The sequence below is a fragment of the Acanthisitta chloris genome, unplaced genomic scaffold, assembly GCF_000695815.1.
Source record: "Acanthisitta chloris isolate BGI_N310 unplaced genomic scaffold, ASM69581v1 scaffold5942, whole genome shotgun sequence".
Taxonomy (NCBI): Eukaryota; Metazoa; Chordata; class Aves; order Passeriformes; family Acanthisittidae; genus Acanthisitta; species Acanthisitta chloris.
Genome location: NW_008658700.1, coordinates 23745 through 39933, shown reverse-complemented (window position 1 = coordinate 39933; position 16189 = coordinate 23745). Strand labels below are relative to the sequence as shown.

Sequence of the window (16189 nt, the reverse complement as noted above, 5' to 3'; positions counted from 1 at the left end):
GCAGGAAGAGCAAGCCTATTGTCTGTGATCTTAAATTCACTCAGAAATGTGCAGTCTGATGAGGGAAAAACATTTTAATGCACACAAATGAAAGGCATTCAAGAAAACAATTATTAGCAACAACCGGATTTGACTGGAATGTGTGAATCTAAACTACATGCTTAACAATATCATTGCACATTTGCTGTAGGAAATTGAAAGCATTTCTTGGAAGTATATTGATTTGGGTAGTAAAATGATGGTTTCATTTCCCTCCTGTTTAAAGTACATGGAGATTTTACAGTCTTTTGTGTCCTAAAATGATAGTTAATACAATCAGGATATGGGTTGACAGTTACTGGAATGGAAGCAGAACTCAGCCAGGACAACATCACCAATGAATTATTCTACAGGGAGTTAAGAGGTATCTCTAGATCAACTACTCTTGTCCTTATGGGTGATTTTAACTTCCAGACCTCAAGGGGTATTTCATACAGTAGGTGCAAACAAGTCCAGGAAATTTCTGGAGCAGACTGAAGATAACTTCTTGGTGCAGGTCCTAAGGAAAGGTGCCTTCTTACATCTGTTGTTTGTCAACAAAGAAGTTCTCCTGGGTAAAGTGGTGATTTATGTCTGTCTTGGTCACAGTGGCCTGTAAGCAACTGAGTTTCAAATTGTTGGCTATAGGAGAACAACTGCCAGCAAAACTTTAACCCTGAATATGGGGAGAGCAGGTTTTGGGCTGCTAAAGGAGCTAATTGGTGAGGTCCCTTGACAATTTGCTTTTGCAGATCTTGGGGTCCATGAATGCTAAGCACTTTTTAAAAGCCATTTCTTAAGAGCACAGGAGCAGGCAATTTCAAAGTGTAAGAAGTCAAATAAGTGGGGCAGAGTCCAGCTTGGCTGCACAGGGATCTTCTAGAACTTAAGCAGAAAGGGAAAGTGTATGGACATTGCAACCAAGGAGAGAAAAACAGAGATAATGTTTGTCATTGTAGGGAGAAAATTCATGTGGCTAAAGCTTGATTAGAGTTCAAGCTGTCCAGCACTGTGAAAGACAATGAAAAGCACTTTTAAAAACACATTAAGAGCAAAAGGAGGATTGGATATAACGTTGGTCCATTACTTGATGAGGTCATTCACCTCACAAACAGGGACATAGGCAAAGCAGAGATGTTTAATTCCTTCTCCTCTGTCTTTATTGCTGATGATCTGTTGGAAGACTGTGACTAGGGGGATGATGAACTTCCAGCTGACTCTGAAGATTTTTGAGACTTGCTGCTGCAGCTGGATGCACATAAATCTGTGGGGCCCCATGGGATTCATTCTCGGGTACTTGAATGAGCTGGTTGATTTTATTGCAGGACCTCTCTCCATCATTTTTCAAAGGTCTTGAGAGTCTGGAGAGGTCCTGGTTGACTGGAAGCTGGCAAATGTTATCCCAGTTTTCAAGAAGACCTTGGTAATTACAGGCCTGTTAGTCTCACTTTGGTTCTTGGTGAAATTGTGGAGAAGGTTATTCTTGGAGTTATTGAAAATAGCACTTGGGAAACAAGTCATTACTCATAGCCAGCATGAGTTCACTAAGAGAAAGTCCTACTTCACCAACTTAATTTCCTTTTATAACAAGGTCACCTATCTAGTTGACCAAGAGAAACCAGTAGCTGTGGTGTATTTTGGTTTTAGCAAGGATTTTAATACTATTTCTCACAGTATCCTTCTAGATGAAATGTCCTGCACACTGGTAGACAAGTCCATAATACATTTATGGACAAGTAAGGCTAAAAGAGTTATGGTAAATGGTGTTATATCAAGCTAGTGGCCAGTCACTAGTTGGATTCCCCAGGGCTCAGTTTAAGGCCCAGTGCTCTTTAATGTGTTCATGAATGATCTGGACATGTGAATTGGATGTGCATTAATTAACTTTGCCAATGGTACTAAACTGGGAGGAACTATGGACTCCCTTGAGGGTAGAGAGGCATTACAGAGAGGTCTGGACAGACTAGAGAGCTGGGCAATCACCAACAATATGAAAGTTAACAAGAACAAGTGCCAGATTTTACACCTGGGATGGAGTAATCCTGGTTATACATTCAAATTGGGGAATGAGACACTGGAGAGCAGCCCTGTGAAAAGAGATCTGGGAGTCTGGGTTGGTAAGTTGAATATGAGCCAACAGTGTGCCCTGCTAGCCAAAAGGACCAACCGTGTCCTGAGTGCACCAAGCACAGCACTGCCAGCTGGTTGAAGGAGGTCATTGTTCTGCTCTACTCTGAAGTGCTGCAGCCTCGCCTTGAGCACTGTGTGCAGTTTTGGGCATCACAAAATAAGAACAACATCAGACTATTAAAGTATGTCCAGAGGATGGTGACCAAAATGGTGAAAAGTCATAGAATCATAGAAGGGTTTGGTTCGGAAGGGACCTTAAGGATCATCTAGTTCCAGCCCACCTGTGTTGACTATGGGCTGTTCTAGAGGGCAAGACTTAAGAGAAGCAGTTAAGGTCACTAGGCTTGTTCAGCTTGGAGAAGAGAAGGCTGAGGGGTGACCTCATCACAGTGTATGGCTTGCTAAAGGGGGACATCAGAGAGGGAAGTGCTGATCACCTCTATCTGGTGATTAGTGATAGGACACAAGGAAATGGAGTGAAGTTGCATCAGAGGAAGTTTTAACTGGACAATGGAGAAGGTTCTTCACCGACAGTGATCTAGGCTTGTTCAGCTTGGAGAAGAGAAGGCTGAGGGGTGACCTCATCACAGTGTATGGCTTGCTAAAGGGGGACATCAGAGAGGGAAGTGCTGATCACCTCTATCTGGTGATTAGTGATAGGACACAAGGAAATGGAGTGAAGTTGCATCAGAGGAAGTTTTAACTGGACAATGGAGAAGGTTCTTCACCGACAGTGATCTTGGAACAGGCAGGGCAAGACTTTAAGAGAAGCAGTTAAGGTCACTAGGCTTGTTCAGCTTGGAGAAGAGAAGGCTGAGGGGTGACCTCATCACAGTGTATGGCTTGCTAAAGGGGGACATCAGAGAGGGAAGTGCTGATCACCTCTATCTGGTGATTAGTGATAGGACACAAGGAAATGGAGTGAAGTTGCATCAGAGGAAGTTTTAACTGGACAATGGAGAAGGTTCTTCACCGACAGTGATCTGTCACTGGAACAGGCTCCCCAGGGAAGTGTTCATGGCACCAAGTCATGAATTCAGAGTTCAAGGAGTGTCTGGATGACATTCTTAGTCATGTGGTTTAGGTAGTACTATAAGGAGCAGCAAGTTGGACTCTGTGATCCTTATGAGTCCCTTTTCAACTTGAGATATTCTGTGATTTTTATGAAACAAAATTTTGTATAGTTTTTTGGCCATGGCTGAAGGAAAGCTTCCTTTTCTTGCTGATAGCAACATATAATTTTTAAAAGGCCAATAGATATTTAGAACAAGGCAAAAAATAAAAAAGTGCTGCTATACAGACAGTCTTTATCTCCCCTTGGAAAAAAAATACAATTTCCTAAATGAACAGAAAAGAGTTTAAATTAAAAAAAAATACACACCTAAAGGAAATTCATCTTGAAATCTGAAATGTATTGGCTATCTTATGGGTTTTCTTTATGACCCTGATCTTTGCTTGTCATTGCTGTGTTAAGAAAAATTATCTAGTGAATGTGGCAGTTCTAAGAGTGGCTTGCAATGTGCAATTTCCAAGCAGAATCAAATACTAAATTAATGGATAGAATAAAGAAATCATGGTTTTGCACAATAAGCAGTGTGACAAGAAGCAAACCTTGCTGGGAGCATGGTAACTCCTGGTGTTTCAGTTTAGCTTATCACAGAAAGGGCCTGGTATGATAAAAGCATGAATAAATGATCCATGCTTTCCAATTTAACTTTGCACACGTTGGTTTTCCTCACTTATTATTAGAATTTATGTGGTAGATGCCTAGTGACTTACCAGTTCATGGTTTAAGGTATCATTCAAATTGCATATGCTATTTATTCTATCAGCCTACCAGGAATTCTGCTTTTGCTACTTCTGTGTTTGCATATGCTATTTATTCTATCAGCCTGCCAGGAATTCTGCTTTTGCTACTTCTATGTAAAACATTCTAATTAAAATTCGAATTGTGATAGTCACATGTGGACTGACTTTAAAGCTTTTCTTTTTGTCTTACAAATATACTGCAATGTTTTACCTTTTCCTTCTTCCAGGCATCCTGCCAGTCTTTCTGCTTTCCATTACAGTGACTGTAAAATTTAAGTATTGCTTTTATGTGATAAACCATGAGCTGGATGCACATCTGTGAATGCTCTGTATGATTTCACCCCAGGTGGCAGCCAAATGTTACCAAAAGGGAGGAGCAGCTGAGAAGTCAAAACTGGCCCTGGCACATGATGCTGTTCTCAAAGTGCACGCAAAGAAAATCAGCCCTAGGTAAGTGTCAGTGCAGGTGAGCGAGTGTAATTCTGTGGTGCTAGACCTCATGAGTGTGTGGAGGGGAAGATTCCCACCACAGTTGTTGGACCAGACGGCAGACATCGGAGAACGATGCAAGTGAGGTGCCTTCACATCTTTGTGGGTGGCAAAAGAGATTTAAGAAACTGGAAAGTCTAGCACAGCACCATCAGGATCTGGGGCACTGCTCCCTTAGGTGGCCCTTGAAAGGGAGAGAAAAACAACAGGATTTGCATTACATCAAGAGGCTCTGTGTTCTCAGATATAGATAGAAGAACATATGCCATCAGCAGTGTTCAACTTCAGGTAATCCCAATGCATATTCACTTAACAAAGAAGAAGGAATGGTGATGTACATTGGGGAAGAGAAGCTGCTAGCAAAAAGTGAGCTTTAGGGTAAAATTACTGTTAGAGTCAATTTAAGCTAAGGAAGAAGAACTAGATCTGAACCAAAGGGCAGTTTTAAAGGAACAGATTTTTAGATGAATCACTTAGTTCATGCTGTCAGCTGGGTAAAATAGCTCAAGGATTTGACAGGGGAGAGAGTTTGCAGTTTCCTGAAGAGGCTGGAAAAGTGTTTGGTTCTGGTCTCAAACAATATAAGAAAAAACTTAGTGGAGAGAACTCTAGACCTTACTGAGTTAAGTCCTGTTCATGCTGAGAAGGCCAAAAACTAGCAGTGATAGCTGAGTGGATAAGGAACAACTAGATCAGAGGAAGCTAGCACGAAGAAAGAAGGTCAGAAGAAATGTTATTATTGGAGTTAATCAAGGTTTTAGCTTTTTTTAATTACCTCCTTTATATTAGTTGCCCTGGCTAGAAGTATAAAGATACTAGTAAAATTTCATCATCATAAATAATTTGTTGATGGGCTGATAAAACATTTTTCAGTTCACTGTAAGCTGTGGTGCTTGTCAACTGGATAAAACCTGAGGAGAAGGAATTGGGCATATTAGGATATGTTGAGTTGACAGAACATATATAATAATGAAGCTGTGAAAGTGGCTTTCTATTTTTTTAGTAGAGGTATTAATGCTGGTGTACACAAAGCTTAAGTAAGATTCCCATGTGCTCTATGATATGAAATGCTCTGAACAATTCTGTTCCTCCAAGCCTGAGAATTATGAATTCAAGATAGGTCATGCAGTGGTGATGCCAGAAAGGCTGGGCTTAAGTTACACACCACAAAGGCTGAGAACACATTTGATCATTGTCTTTAATGACATTGGGGCTAAACAGCAGAAAGGAAGGAACAAAGCAAGCTAGGAAAGAGAAGCATCAGAAAAGCACAGCGTTATATGTCAGTTTAAAAAACCATGAAAAATCTTTTTACTGCCAGACCACTTAGATTCTGGAACAGACTCCTGAACAGAACAGTGTCAAGTCAAAATATAATTAATTGTAAGGTAATACTTCATCAGGTTATGTATGAAGAATAATACATGATGTCAATGTGGTTGGATTCGATGACAGATCATGTGATCCTAAACTTCATTTGGATGTAAGCATTAATTTTCTCTTACTTTCTACAGGGAAAAACAGATGGAATATATGACATTGGCTAAAACTTACTTGGAATGTGGAGAACCAAAACTATCACTAAAATGTCTGCTTCAGTCAAAGGAGTTCCGGCTATGTGCAGAACTGTGTAAAAAGTTAGGAAAGGTATTAAATCCTCTAAACTATCCTCTCCTTACCATTTTCCATTCCCTACAGCTTTTTTTTCCCCTCATACTAATAAAATAATAGTATTGTTCTGTGACATGGTGGTAGCTGAACTAAACACGCTCACCAAGGAAGTATCTGTCAGAGAACAGGTAGAAGAGGAATGAGGAGGACAGTGATGCATTATGCTGAGTAGGTTTCTTTGTCTGTCCTCAAATATCATCATCAGTCGTTTGCAGCTGAAAGTTAATTAATGCCTGATTTCATGAAACTTAAGCTGTTGCTTAATAGAACCTAGAAACCTGCAAGGGTTAAGTAGTGTACTAATAATATTTTACATTTTTTACTTGCAGTGCATTTCCACTAAAAGAATGTAAAGGGTATTTTTGTTCCCAAATATCTGAAGTTAAGATACAAGGTTAGGGTTCCCATTCTGCATCCATAACTGGTTTAATTTAGTCCTGTTAATTCTGAGACATTTGTAAGTCAATAGGAGTTTGTGGTGTCTTCTAACAGGCAGAGCTGGGTGGATGAAAAATATTTTGAAAATCCTGTATAATACCTTTAATTTTACATTGTTTTTTCAGATACAAATATTTTGAAGTTTTTTTTCTAAATCTGTTCAGTTTTAATGATGGTTACTTTAATATTTATTCGATTACACTCAGATACTTTAATTACATCTTATTAAAGTGTGCTTCTCTATGAAATGGAGTTACTAGTTTTATTCTGTTCATGTACTTTTGACTGTTTAGTGTACTTCAGTTTCATTACCGACTTCTGCATTGCAGATGAAAGATGCTGCAGTTTGCTATCAGAAAAGCCGTTGCTACAAAGAAGCATCTGAATGTTATGAACAAGTTGAGGAGTTTGATCTGGCCATTAAAATGTATTGTCGGGAAGAGCTCTATGAAGAAGCAGCAAAAGCAGTTGAAAGGTGTGTGTTCCAAGATGGTATTGGAATTTAATTCCCTTTTCCATTTCCAAATTCAACATAATACAGCTGACTCACCTAAAAATTTTCACAAGAGTTTAGGCTGGTGACTTTGTTTTATATAAAGTTAATTTCACTGTCAGAATTCTCACTTGGGTAATGACAGTATGGTGAAAGCATTCTACTGCGTTCACAGCTGGAGCAGTGATAAACTTAATTTTCCTGGGAATTTTTTACAGTCTGTAGTACTAATCATGCAAATTCTCCTTCAGCCAGTCCTCTGAACTAAGTTCTTATAGTAAATATGACAAAAAAAATTAATAGAAGCATTAACTATTTCTCCTTTAAGACTGAAGTAGCACATTCTTGCATAAATGACTATTAACCACACTTTTCATTACACCTAAATTGATTGAGGATTTTGAAAGAACATATAAACCAATTAAAATTCTAGCAAGGCCTACAGTTTACACACCTTCCTTTGTTATGTGCTTTAGTAATGGCAGCTGTTTTTTGGCCAATTAAAGCTTACCTTACCAAATAATGATTTTTGAAATCAGCCTCCCCAAATCATTCATGCAAACTTATCAGTGTAGGTAATTTATCAGCCTAAAAATCTGTGCCCCTGTGTTTATCATGAGCAAGATCATAATGAAAGGCTAATGATAATTTACTCACTCAGCACAAAACAATTACTCATTCTCAGCATGCAGTAGAGAGTACTTTTGCAAAACTGGCTTAGCGGATACCTTAAAAGGATACCTTAAAAATATTACATCAGCCAATACTAATTAATAACTGAAGGTTTTAAAGTGCATGTTACGAAAGATGTAACCAGGTGCTTTGCTCAGGCACTCAGCAAGCAGCAAAGTATATGCAGATACATATGACAGAATGGAAAGAGTTCTCTAAACTGACCAGTTAAGTAAATTTTGCAGAATAGTATCCATATTGGTCTGTGGAGAATTAATTGATATTCATATTTATTTAATTCTGGTTTCTATATTTTGGCTTACTTTAATATGTAAGTCTGTAGTATTTAATATTCTTCAGCGTGGAGAAGAGAAGACTGCATGGAGACCTCATAGCAACTTTTCAATATCTGAAGGGCTGACAGGGGAGATGGAGAGGGACTCTTTGTTAGGAACTGCAGTGATAGGACAAGAGGAAATGGGTTCAAACTGAAGGAGGTGAAGTTTAGGTTAGATATTAGAAAAACATTTTTTGCTATAAGGGTGGTGAGACATGGGAACAGGTTGCCCAGGGACGTGGTGGCTGCCCTGACCCTGGCTGGATGAGGCCTTGAGCAGCCTGATCTAGTGAGGAGGTGTCCCTGCCCAGGGCAGTGGGGAGTTGGATCTGTAAGGTCCATTCCAATCCCTAAATTCTATGATGCTATGGTTCTGTGTAAAAATGTGATTAAAATAATTTTGTCATTGATTTGACAGCATGGGGAATGCTTCACTAATGCTGTAAACCTTGTAATCTTGTTTGTACCAGAAGTTTTAACGATCTTGCTTCAGACAGTCTTATATTGTAACTAATTTCTTTCTGTAGATCTTGTAAGATGATGTGATTGGTTTCTGCATAACAGACATATCACATGAAATAGTTGGTCTTTTTGAAGAAAGGACTTCTGGGGGCAGCTATTTGTTTAATGTTTCAGGGGCTTTTTAAAAATGAAGTTGTTTTCTGTTTAGATCAGTCATCTGTGGTAGTAAATTGATCTGTCTGTTATTACAGATATGAAGAGATGTTGAATATGAAAGGACAAATGGTTTCCAGACTCTCATGTACAGCGAATCAGTTATATTTGGAAGCAGCTGCAAAGTATTTAAGTATGAACAGAACTGGGGAAATGATGCAAGTTCTCTCAAAACTTGATATAGAGGATCAGCTTGAGTTTCTGAAGTCTCGTGGATGCTTGCACCAAACGGCAGACTTACTGAAACGGGAAGGTCGAGAGGAGGAAGCTGCAAAGTTAATGAAACAACATGGGTTTCCTCTGGAAGCAGCTAACCTCACAGCTATAAAAGAGTTTCGTGCATCATGTTTGCTTGCTGCAGCACGTACCCATGTGACTCGCTGTTCAGAATCATACCAGGTGGACATAGAGGTCATCCTAAGAGAAGCACGTGAACTTTGTGAACAAACTGGGCACAAGTCTGGCATTGCTGAAGCTGTGTTTTTGCAGGGAGCTCTGAAGGGAGACTTCACAATGCTGCACAGTGCGTGCTCTCAGTTCCTATCTCTGAATCATTCTGCTGGTGCAGTTGAAGCTCTCTTTGTATTATCTCACTGCAGCACTCCTAGCGAGAAGATCCTCTTCATGGCAACACGTGGCTTAGCGGCTCTTCTGAGTCTGGTTAGGGGATTGAAGAAGGCAGCCACCAACGCAGAGAAAGATATGGTTAAGTTATGCTTTGCCTATTTTGGGATTGTCCCGACAGGTGACAGTTGCCAGGTGTCTCAAAATGAAGCTGAACCCATTCTCAAGTTTTTGTCAGACAAGCCAAGTTTAAAAGAGAGGAAGACTAAAGGTGATTTTTCAGTAAGCACAGAGGAAGTAAAATCAGCTTTGAAGCAGCACTTGTTAAGCAGGTTGTGCTCCATCACCCATGAGTTACTGAACAAGCATTACCCTAATATTTGTATGAAGTTCATTGCTGGTTTGGAATGTGAAGACAAAACCTGTGAGGATTACCATAGGCCCTTGTTACGCCATGAAGCAAAGACAATATTTCAGTGTAAAATGCATCTGGTGGCAATAGATGGACTGTTGTTGGAAGCCACATGCACTTTCCCTAAAGATCTACTGAATCAGTACAAAATGTTTGATGACATTTTGACTTTTGACAAATGTGCATCATGTAAAGCCCTTATAGAACTATTTTTTCCTAATCATTTTCATTTGAGAATACTGTCTGAGAACCCAGTGGCATGCAGAGAAATACTGCAATTCAGTAGCATTGTTTCCAAACCTTGTAGAGTGATGTTGAAGAAGTATATCACGCTTAAGTTTAATAAAGAAGACACTGCAGCCAGAAGAGAATCAACTGACTTGTGGCTACGTGTCATGCAAGTTTTTATCTTATCTTCGGGATATCCTGAAGAATTTGAGAAACTCCTTTTCAAGGAAGAGGATGATTATAACAAAGAGCTACACTTTGCTTTGGCAAAGGCAAAAAGCTCCCCAAAGAGTAAAGGCCAAGGAGGAAAGACTAAAGGAATAAAGGGCAGACATGGTATGTTGCTACCTGACAAAAATACTGGAAATGCAGGAGGAACACACTTGTGCTTCATTCGACTTCTTGAAAATTCACTTGAGCAATTCTATGTTCATAAGAACCCAGAAAACTGTAAAAGATTTTTTTTCCGTTTTATGAATGTCCTGGTCAAGAAATGCACAACATACCTAATTCCAAGCATAGGAAATACAGTGATGTTATTGGAATTCCAGTATATTCTCTGTTGTGCTGTCTTGATGCGTCTGTCCAGGAACATTACCCTCTGCCTTCCAAAGAGTTACATCGCTCTCCTTCATTACTGGGAGTTTTTGTTCCGAAGCAAGGACCATAACAAAGAACTTAAAGACACATTTTCTATTATACAGGAGTATAGACCAAAGGACACATATGAAGCTGTACAGAATTTCAGGTTTCATCTCTGTTATCTAGCAGAAGTTTTGTGTGGTGTTTATGGAAGTTTCAATGTCCTTCTGGATGCGTTTCAGGATCCCGACTGCATAACTTCAGGTGAGGCTGAGCGGACTGTAGTGCTGTGCTTAGTGATGCTACTGAATGCTGACCAGGTGCAGAGTTCTAAATATAGATCCCTCTTATGCCACCACTTTCCTGTTATCAAAGAGATGCTGAAATTAATGACAAAAGACACTCCCTCCAAAGTACCTAAAAGACTGGTAAGAGTTGTGGAACAAGTGAGTGATGCTACACATGTGAGAGAAATTGCTGCAGGTCTGCAAGAGCTGCTGACAGAGCGAGATGCAGAGCACTTGGTTGACTGCCGCTGGAAGTGGGACACTGCGTACACTCAGGGGCATCCACCCATACGGGGCATCCTGTACGAACCCGTAAACCTTGACAGATTTACAACCTCTTTGGATAAGACAGAATATGCTGCTGAGCCAGAAAAGGAACTTGAAAGGGTTCATTGCTTAGAGGACCAAAAGGATCCTCTGGAAGTCATCGCACTCAGCAAGCAACAGAAGCAAGAGCAGAAAGCATCTGCTCAACGCCAGGTGCATCGTGTGTTCCACTTTATTTCCCTATGCATGAAGTGGAAAAGGAAGGCCTGCTTCAGTGCTCAGGCTGCTGCAATGAAAGAAGAGGAATCAAAGATATTCAAAAGAGCAGATATTGACCAAACCCAATGTGACCTCTGTGGAGTTAGATTTACCCAGAGCTCTGAGAACTATTTCAGCCAGTCAGAAAACATGGAGGCAGACACTTCTGAACCTCTGACACCAACAGAAATCAGTGGAGAAGAAAAGTTGCATGCAGAAGGAAATGCAATTTCTGTGGCCAGTGAGGCTTACATAGAGCACAGAAACACAGAAGAACACAGAAATAATAATGTTGCCTACGTATGCTATGCTGAGTTTTTCAGAAGAACAATAGATCCAATGATACATGATGGACTGGAAGTAGTGGAGGCCATTGCAGAAAAGACTTACACCCAAGGCCGTTTAGCATATAAAGAAGGTTCCAACTTACGCCAGAGAAAAATCAAAGAGAATATTAAGAAGATTTCAGATGCAGTGCAGGAAATCTATGAGACAAAAGCCTGGGCTAAAGGTAGGACCTTTTCAGTTTTCTTTAAACAATTTAATATGCCATTTTGGCCAAACCTCTGGACCTGACAAAGCTCCGTTTGAAAATCTTAAAGTGGTCAAGAGAAAGGTATTTCCAGGTACTTCAGGTAGCCAAGGGAAAGAAGAACTGAGGCAGCTGAAAATATTGCAAGATGATTTATAACCTCTTCCAAACACAACATAATACATCAGAAAGTACAAGTAAAGTGAATAGTGGTGAATTGTTATAAACAGTAAAGTGAATTTTAACTACATGATCAGATGTGCTGTCTTATGTGAATGTACACAGTCTTACAGCAGTCTGTTACATTAGAGCAGGTAAACTTTACTAATTTGTTTATTGTTTCTACTGTTTCCTACTTAGTTCTGCCAGCCACAGTAATTTGGATATGCAGGGGTAGAGTGTTAGGAGTACTTGGGGTCTTTGGGTAAGGATATCTCTGACTAGTCTGCCCTTGAGCTTGTAACTTTGCTAGGGCTGAACAAAAGTGGATACTTAACTAGAACTCTGTGGGGTGTCAGGTACTCAAAGGCAACCCTAGTATTATAAAATCCAGTAAATTAGGGTACTTGAGATACATATTTTGTTATTAGATGTTTTTCCCCCTCGTATGCTTAAAGCATTCTTCTCTTCTGATTTTTTGCAAGCAAAATTGAATCACTGAATGAGTGGCCTAGGAGCAAAATTATTTGTCGTACTCGCTTTGGGGAAGTGACAACTTAAATCATAACATTGTTACTGGCTTCAGTTGTAGGAATCCACCAATCCTGTCAAGTTGTCATTTCGCTTGTGAAGTCTGACAGTAGCGAACAAACGTAGTATTTGATATGTTCATCAGCTCTGATCAGTGAAATATGTTAAATTTGTAACTAAATGTGAGGTTGTGATCTTCATGTGTAAGCTTTGTCTTTACTCCTAGTGGAAAGCTTTTACATACGGATGAAGTCCATGAAGTTTTGCTTATAATTTACTTGGCTTTCTGCTCAGTGAACCATGATATTGATGAATAAGATAGGTGTAGTAGACTTAATTAGGTAACAGTTGATTTTGTCATGACAATTGCTTGATGAATGCTACCTTGGTCTTCCATTCAGTGAAAATATACGTGCAGAGATTATTTGCCTTTGAGATTACTTTTCCCTCACTTTATAACAAGCATTTTTCAAGTCATTAATGGTCTAGTTAAGCAAAAGTTGCAACATTTAAGATCCATGTTTTACTTTGACTTGTATAATTTCAGAGGGATAATGAAAGTCAGGAAGTTTAATACCCAAAAAAGATAAAGTAGAATGTTTTCAGGTGTTTCAGATGCTACCTTAAATGAAACAGCACAAGGATGGAGAGCTTCTCCTCTGATAGTGTTGGTAATGTTGATTGGAATGGGGAATAGTACATATATCATCCCCATTAGTGAATTATCCTGCACGTGAGATCACTGGAGATTGTGACTTCTGGCTTTGCAATGCTGTCACACAGCACAGCTCTGTGTAACTTCATTTTGTGCTTGGCTTTTAGTTGCTATCCATTTCTCATCTAGTGTTCTTACAGAATGTTAATTGTGCTCCATTTCAGCTGAAGAAGTAATAACCACACATGCCAACAAACTGCTTGTCACCATTGATGAGGCTCGTAAGTGGCTGAAGAAAATGGACTCTCATAGGATACAAGAAGAAGGTAAGCTTTCAAATGGCACAGCTTTCTGTGCCCCATGAGTACAATATTCACTAATGGTCTCTTAGCGTCACTTCACTCTCCCAGTCAGCAGTTTTGTGGATATTCACTTACTCTGAGGCACCAAGAACTGGGCACTTCAACAGGGGCACATGAGCTAACCAGATTTTCTCAGTGGCTCTTTAAAACAGACCATGAGCCTCACAGCTGGTTACAGGTTGGCTGGAATAGAGCAAGCCTCCTCCTCAGCCCTCAGTGGATCCCAGCCTGCATAAAGGATGTGTATATTTGTGCACACAGGCACATGCAGCTGCATCCTAACTGTGGTTTTAACTGCAGTCTTCAGGGTAGAAACTTACCAGGGAAAGGGGAGGCAGAAGACAAACTGTCTTCATCTTCACCGTTGAAATAGTGCCATTTCTTAACTCTGATGCAGCAGTGCCTTTATGGGCAGTGTGGATCCAAGTTCTTGGAAACCAGCTTCCTAACAAAACTGTTTCTTAGCTTGCTTTTAAGAAATCTGTGGAAAAAAAAGATTCTATGTAGTTGGCTTTCTTTTGGTTTTGTTTCCATTTCTCTTGGCTTCATACCAAAAGTAACATCCGTTAATGCAGTAACATCCATTAATGCATTACAGACTTCTAAGGGCAAGTTTAAGACTTCATTGTGCCTACCTGAATGTTCGTGTTTAAACATATATTTAGGCAACAATGAAGTGACAGGACTTACAAATTGCACTATATGTAAAGCATTAAAGTAGCTCTATTTTAGAAAATTTGGTTGTGATAAAGCCTAGTATTACATCTTCCTATTCCAGGGAAAATATAGCTAATAACACTACATGGGATCACACTCATAGTCTCACAAGCAACATTACAGTCTGTCTTTGAAATCAGTAATCAAATGTATTGTCTGCTGAAATTGAACCTTGAGAGAGGCGAGACAGACTTCTTTAAAAAGTCAAAGGCAATAGCAATAGAAACAGATTTTTAGTGTGAAAATTAATGACTAGTGCAGCAGTGGCTTAGCAGTCTCTGCTTCCTTGCAGAACTCTTAAGCTCATTGTCATATTAAGATAACTACTTTTTAAACATGATTATATACATTATATTATACACAGGTGAAATATATTTCTGGCATATAAGATAGCAATGACATAGTTATACAATTAAGAGGAAAAAGTATTGGGGTTTTTCATTCTGCATTAATTTATTGTTTTTAATACAGGCTTTGTGCATGATAAAGACTTGGAAAATGATGAAGATGAAATCATGGCTTTTGAAGAACTTGCCTATAAGAAACTCTCAAGAAAAAAAGGAAGATGTGGGAAAATATAATTAGAAAAAATATTCCAGATGGCTGTTCCATCCTCTGATTTGAGAATAAAAAATTGTGAAAAAGAATAGAGGGATGGGGTCAGAAATTGCTCGTATTGTATCAGATTAATTACCTGTGTTGTGAAAATGTAATTATTAAAATTGTTTAAAAATTGTTTAAAAATTGTTAATTGACAGGACCAATTTCTTTAAAACATATGTGGTAGCTTAAAAGTTAGAAAAAGCCAGAAAAACAAGCAAGTAGGAAAAAATGTTAATGTTTCTGACTTATCTCAGGGTATATTTTCACTCAGTCTTCTTTTTCTTCTTCCTTGTTAATCTGCATCAGCATTCTGAGCTGGAATACTCAGAAAAATACAAGAATAGATTATCTGATTTTAAGAGTCTTGTTATGTTTAAAACTTTTTGAGTCTTCAGGTGAGATACTTAAGTGAGTATCTGTTTTCTATTTTTGTAGACAAGAACAGTAATCTCTAAACACATTTTTGACTGTGTACATACTTCTGATAAGATAGGTATGAAGGTTAGGGATTGCCTTTTAATTGATAAAGTTTTGATATAGACTTTTACCTGTACATATTGAAAAATAGATAATCTTACTTTAAAACAATATTACACATTTTAAGCCCTTTGTAATGTTTAATTGGGAAAAGGAGTTTTGGAATGTATAATAATGTTTTTATAAAATCTGTAAGATTTTTAAAATCACTTGATATTGTCTTATTTTTGAATGCTTTCTGAAAACTGTATGTGACTGAGTGCATGAGTGAGATTTGTAAATTGGGTGCAGAATTCCAGTGCATACTGATGCTGCTTTACTTCTGGGATTTCAGTGTGTCCATCATACCGAAGTGTCCTGGTTATAGCTGGGAAACAGTTAATTTTCTTCTTAGTAGCTGGTACAGTGTGGTGTATTTGAATTTAGGATGAGAATAATGTTGATAACACACTGTTTTGGTTGTTGCTGAGCAATGCTTACCCCATGTCAAGGACTTTTCAGTGTTTCATGCTCTGCCAGGGAGCAGGTGTGCAAGAAGCTGTGAGGAAACATAACCAGGACAGCTTATCCAAACTGGCCAAACGGGTATTCCATAGCATAAAACATCTCCTCTGTATATAAACTGGGAGGAGTTGGCTGGAAGGGGCTGATCACTGCTTGGGGATGGGCTGGACACTGGTTGTCAGTGGTGATCAATTATGTTGTGCATCACTTGTTCTGTTTCGGTTTTACTCTGCCCTCTTTGTTAGCTCCCTTTTTGTTAAAATTATTATTATTGTTATTATTACTATATATAACTTAATTTCAATTATTAAACTGTTCT

The 16189-nt window shown here is 39.0% G+C and overlaps 1 protein-coding gene across 1 annotated transcript in view; it reads left to right on the top strand.

Annotated features, from left to right (window-relative positions):
* TRANK1 (tetratricopeptide repeat and ankyrin repeat containing 1) overlaps nt 1-14855 on the top strand; it is a gene marked incomplete at both ends in the record, with an annotated part of 28900 nt that extends 14045 nt beyond the window's left edge. The window contains 6 exons of the mRNA XM_009085191.1: nt 4304-4407; nt 5961-6093; nt 6885-7030; nt 8771-11841; nt 13432-13533; nt 14758-14855. Of these exons, the coding sequence (XP_009083439.1) occupies nt 4304-4407; nt 5961-6093; nt 6885-7030; nt 8771-11841; nt 13432-13533; nt 14758-14855 (3654 nt within the window). The remainder of the gene's footprint in view (nt 1-4303; nt 4408-5960; nt 6094-6884; nt 7031-8770; nt 11842-13431; nt 13534-14757) is intronic.
* Nucleotides 14856-16189: the final 1334 nt, after the last annotated feature.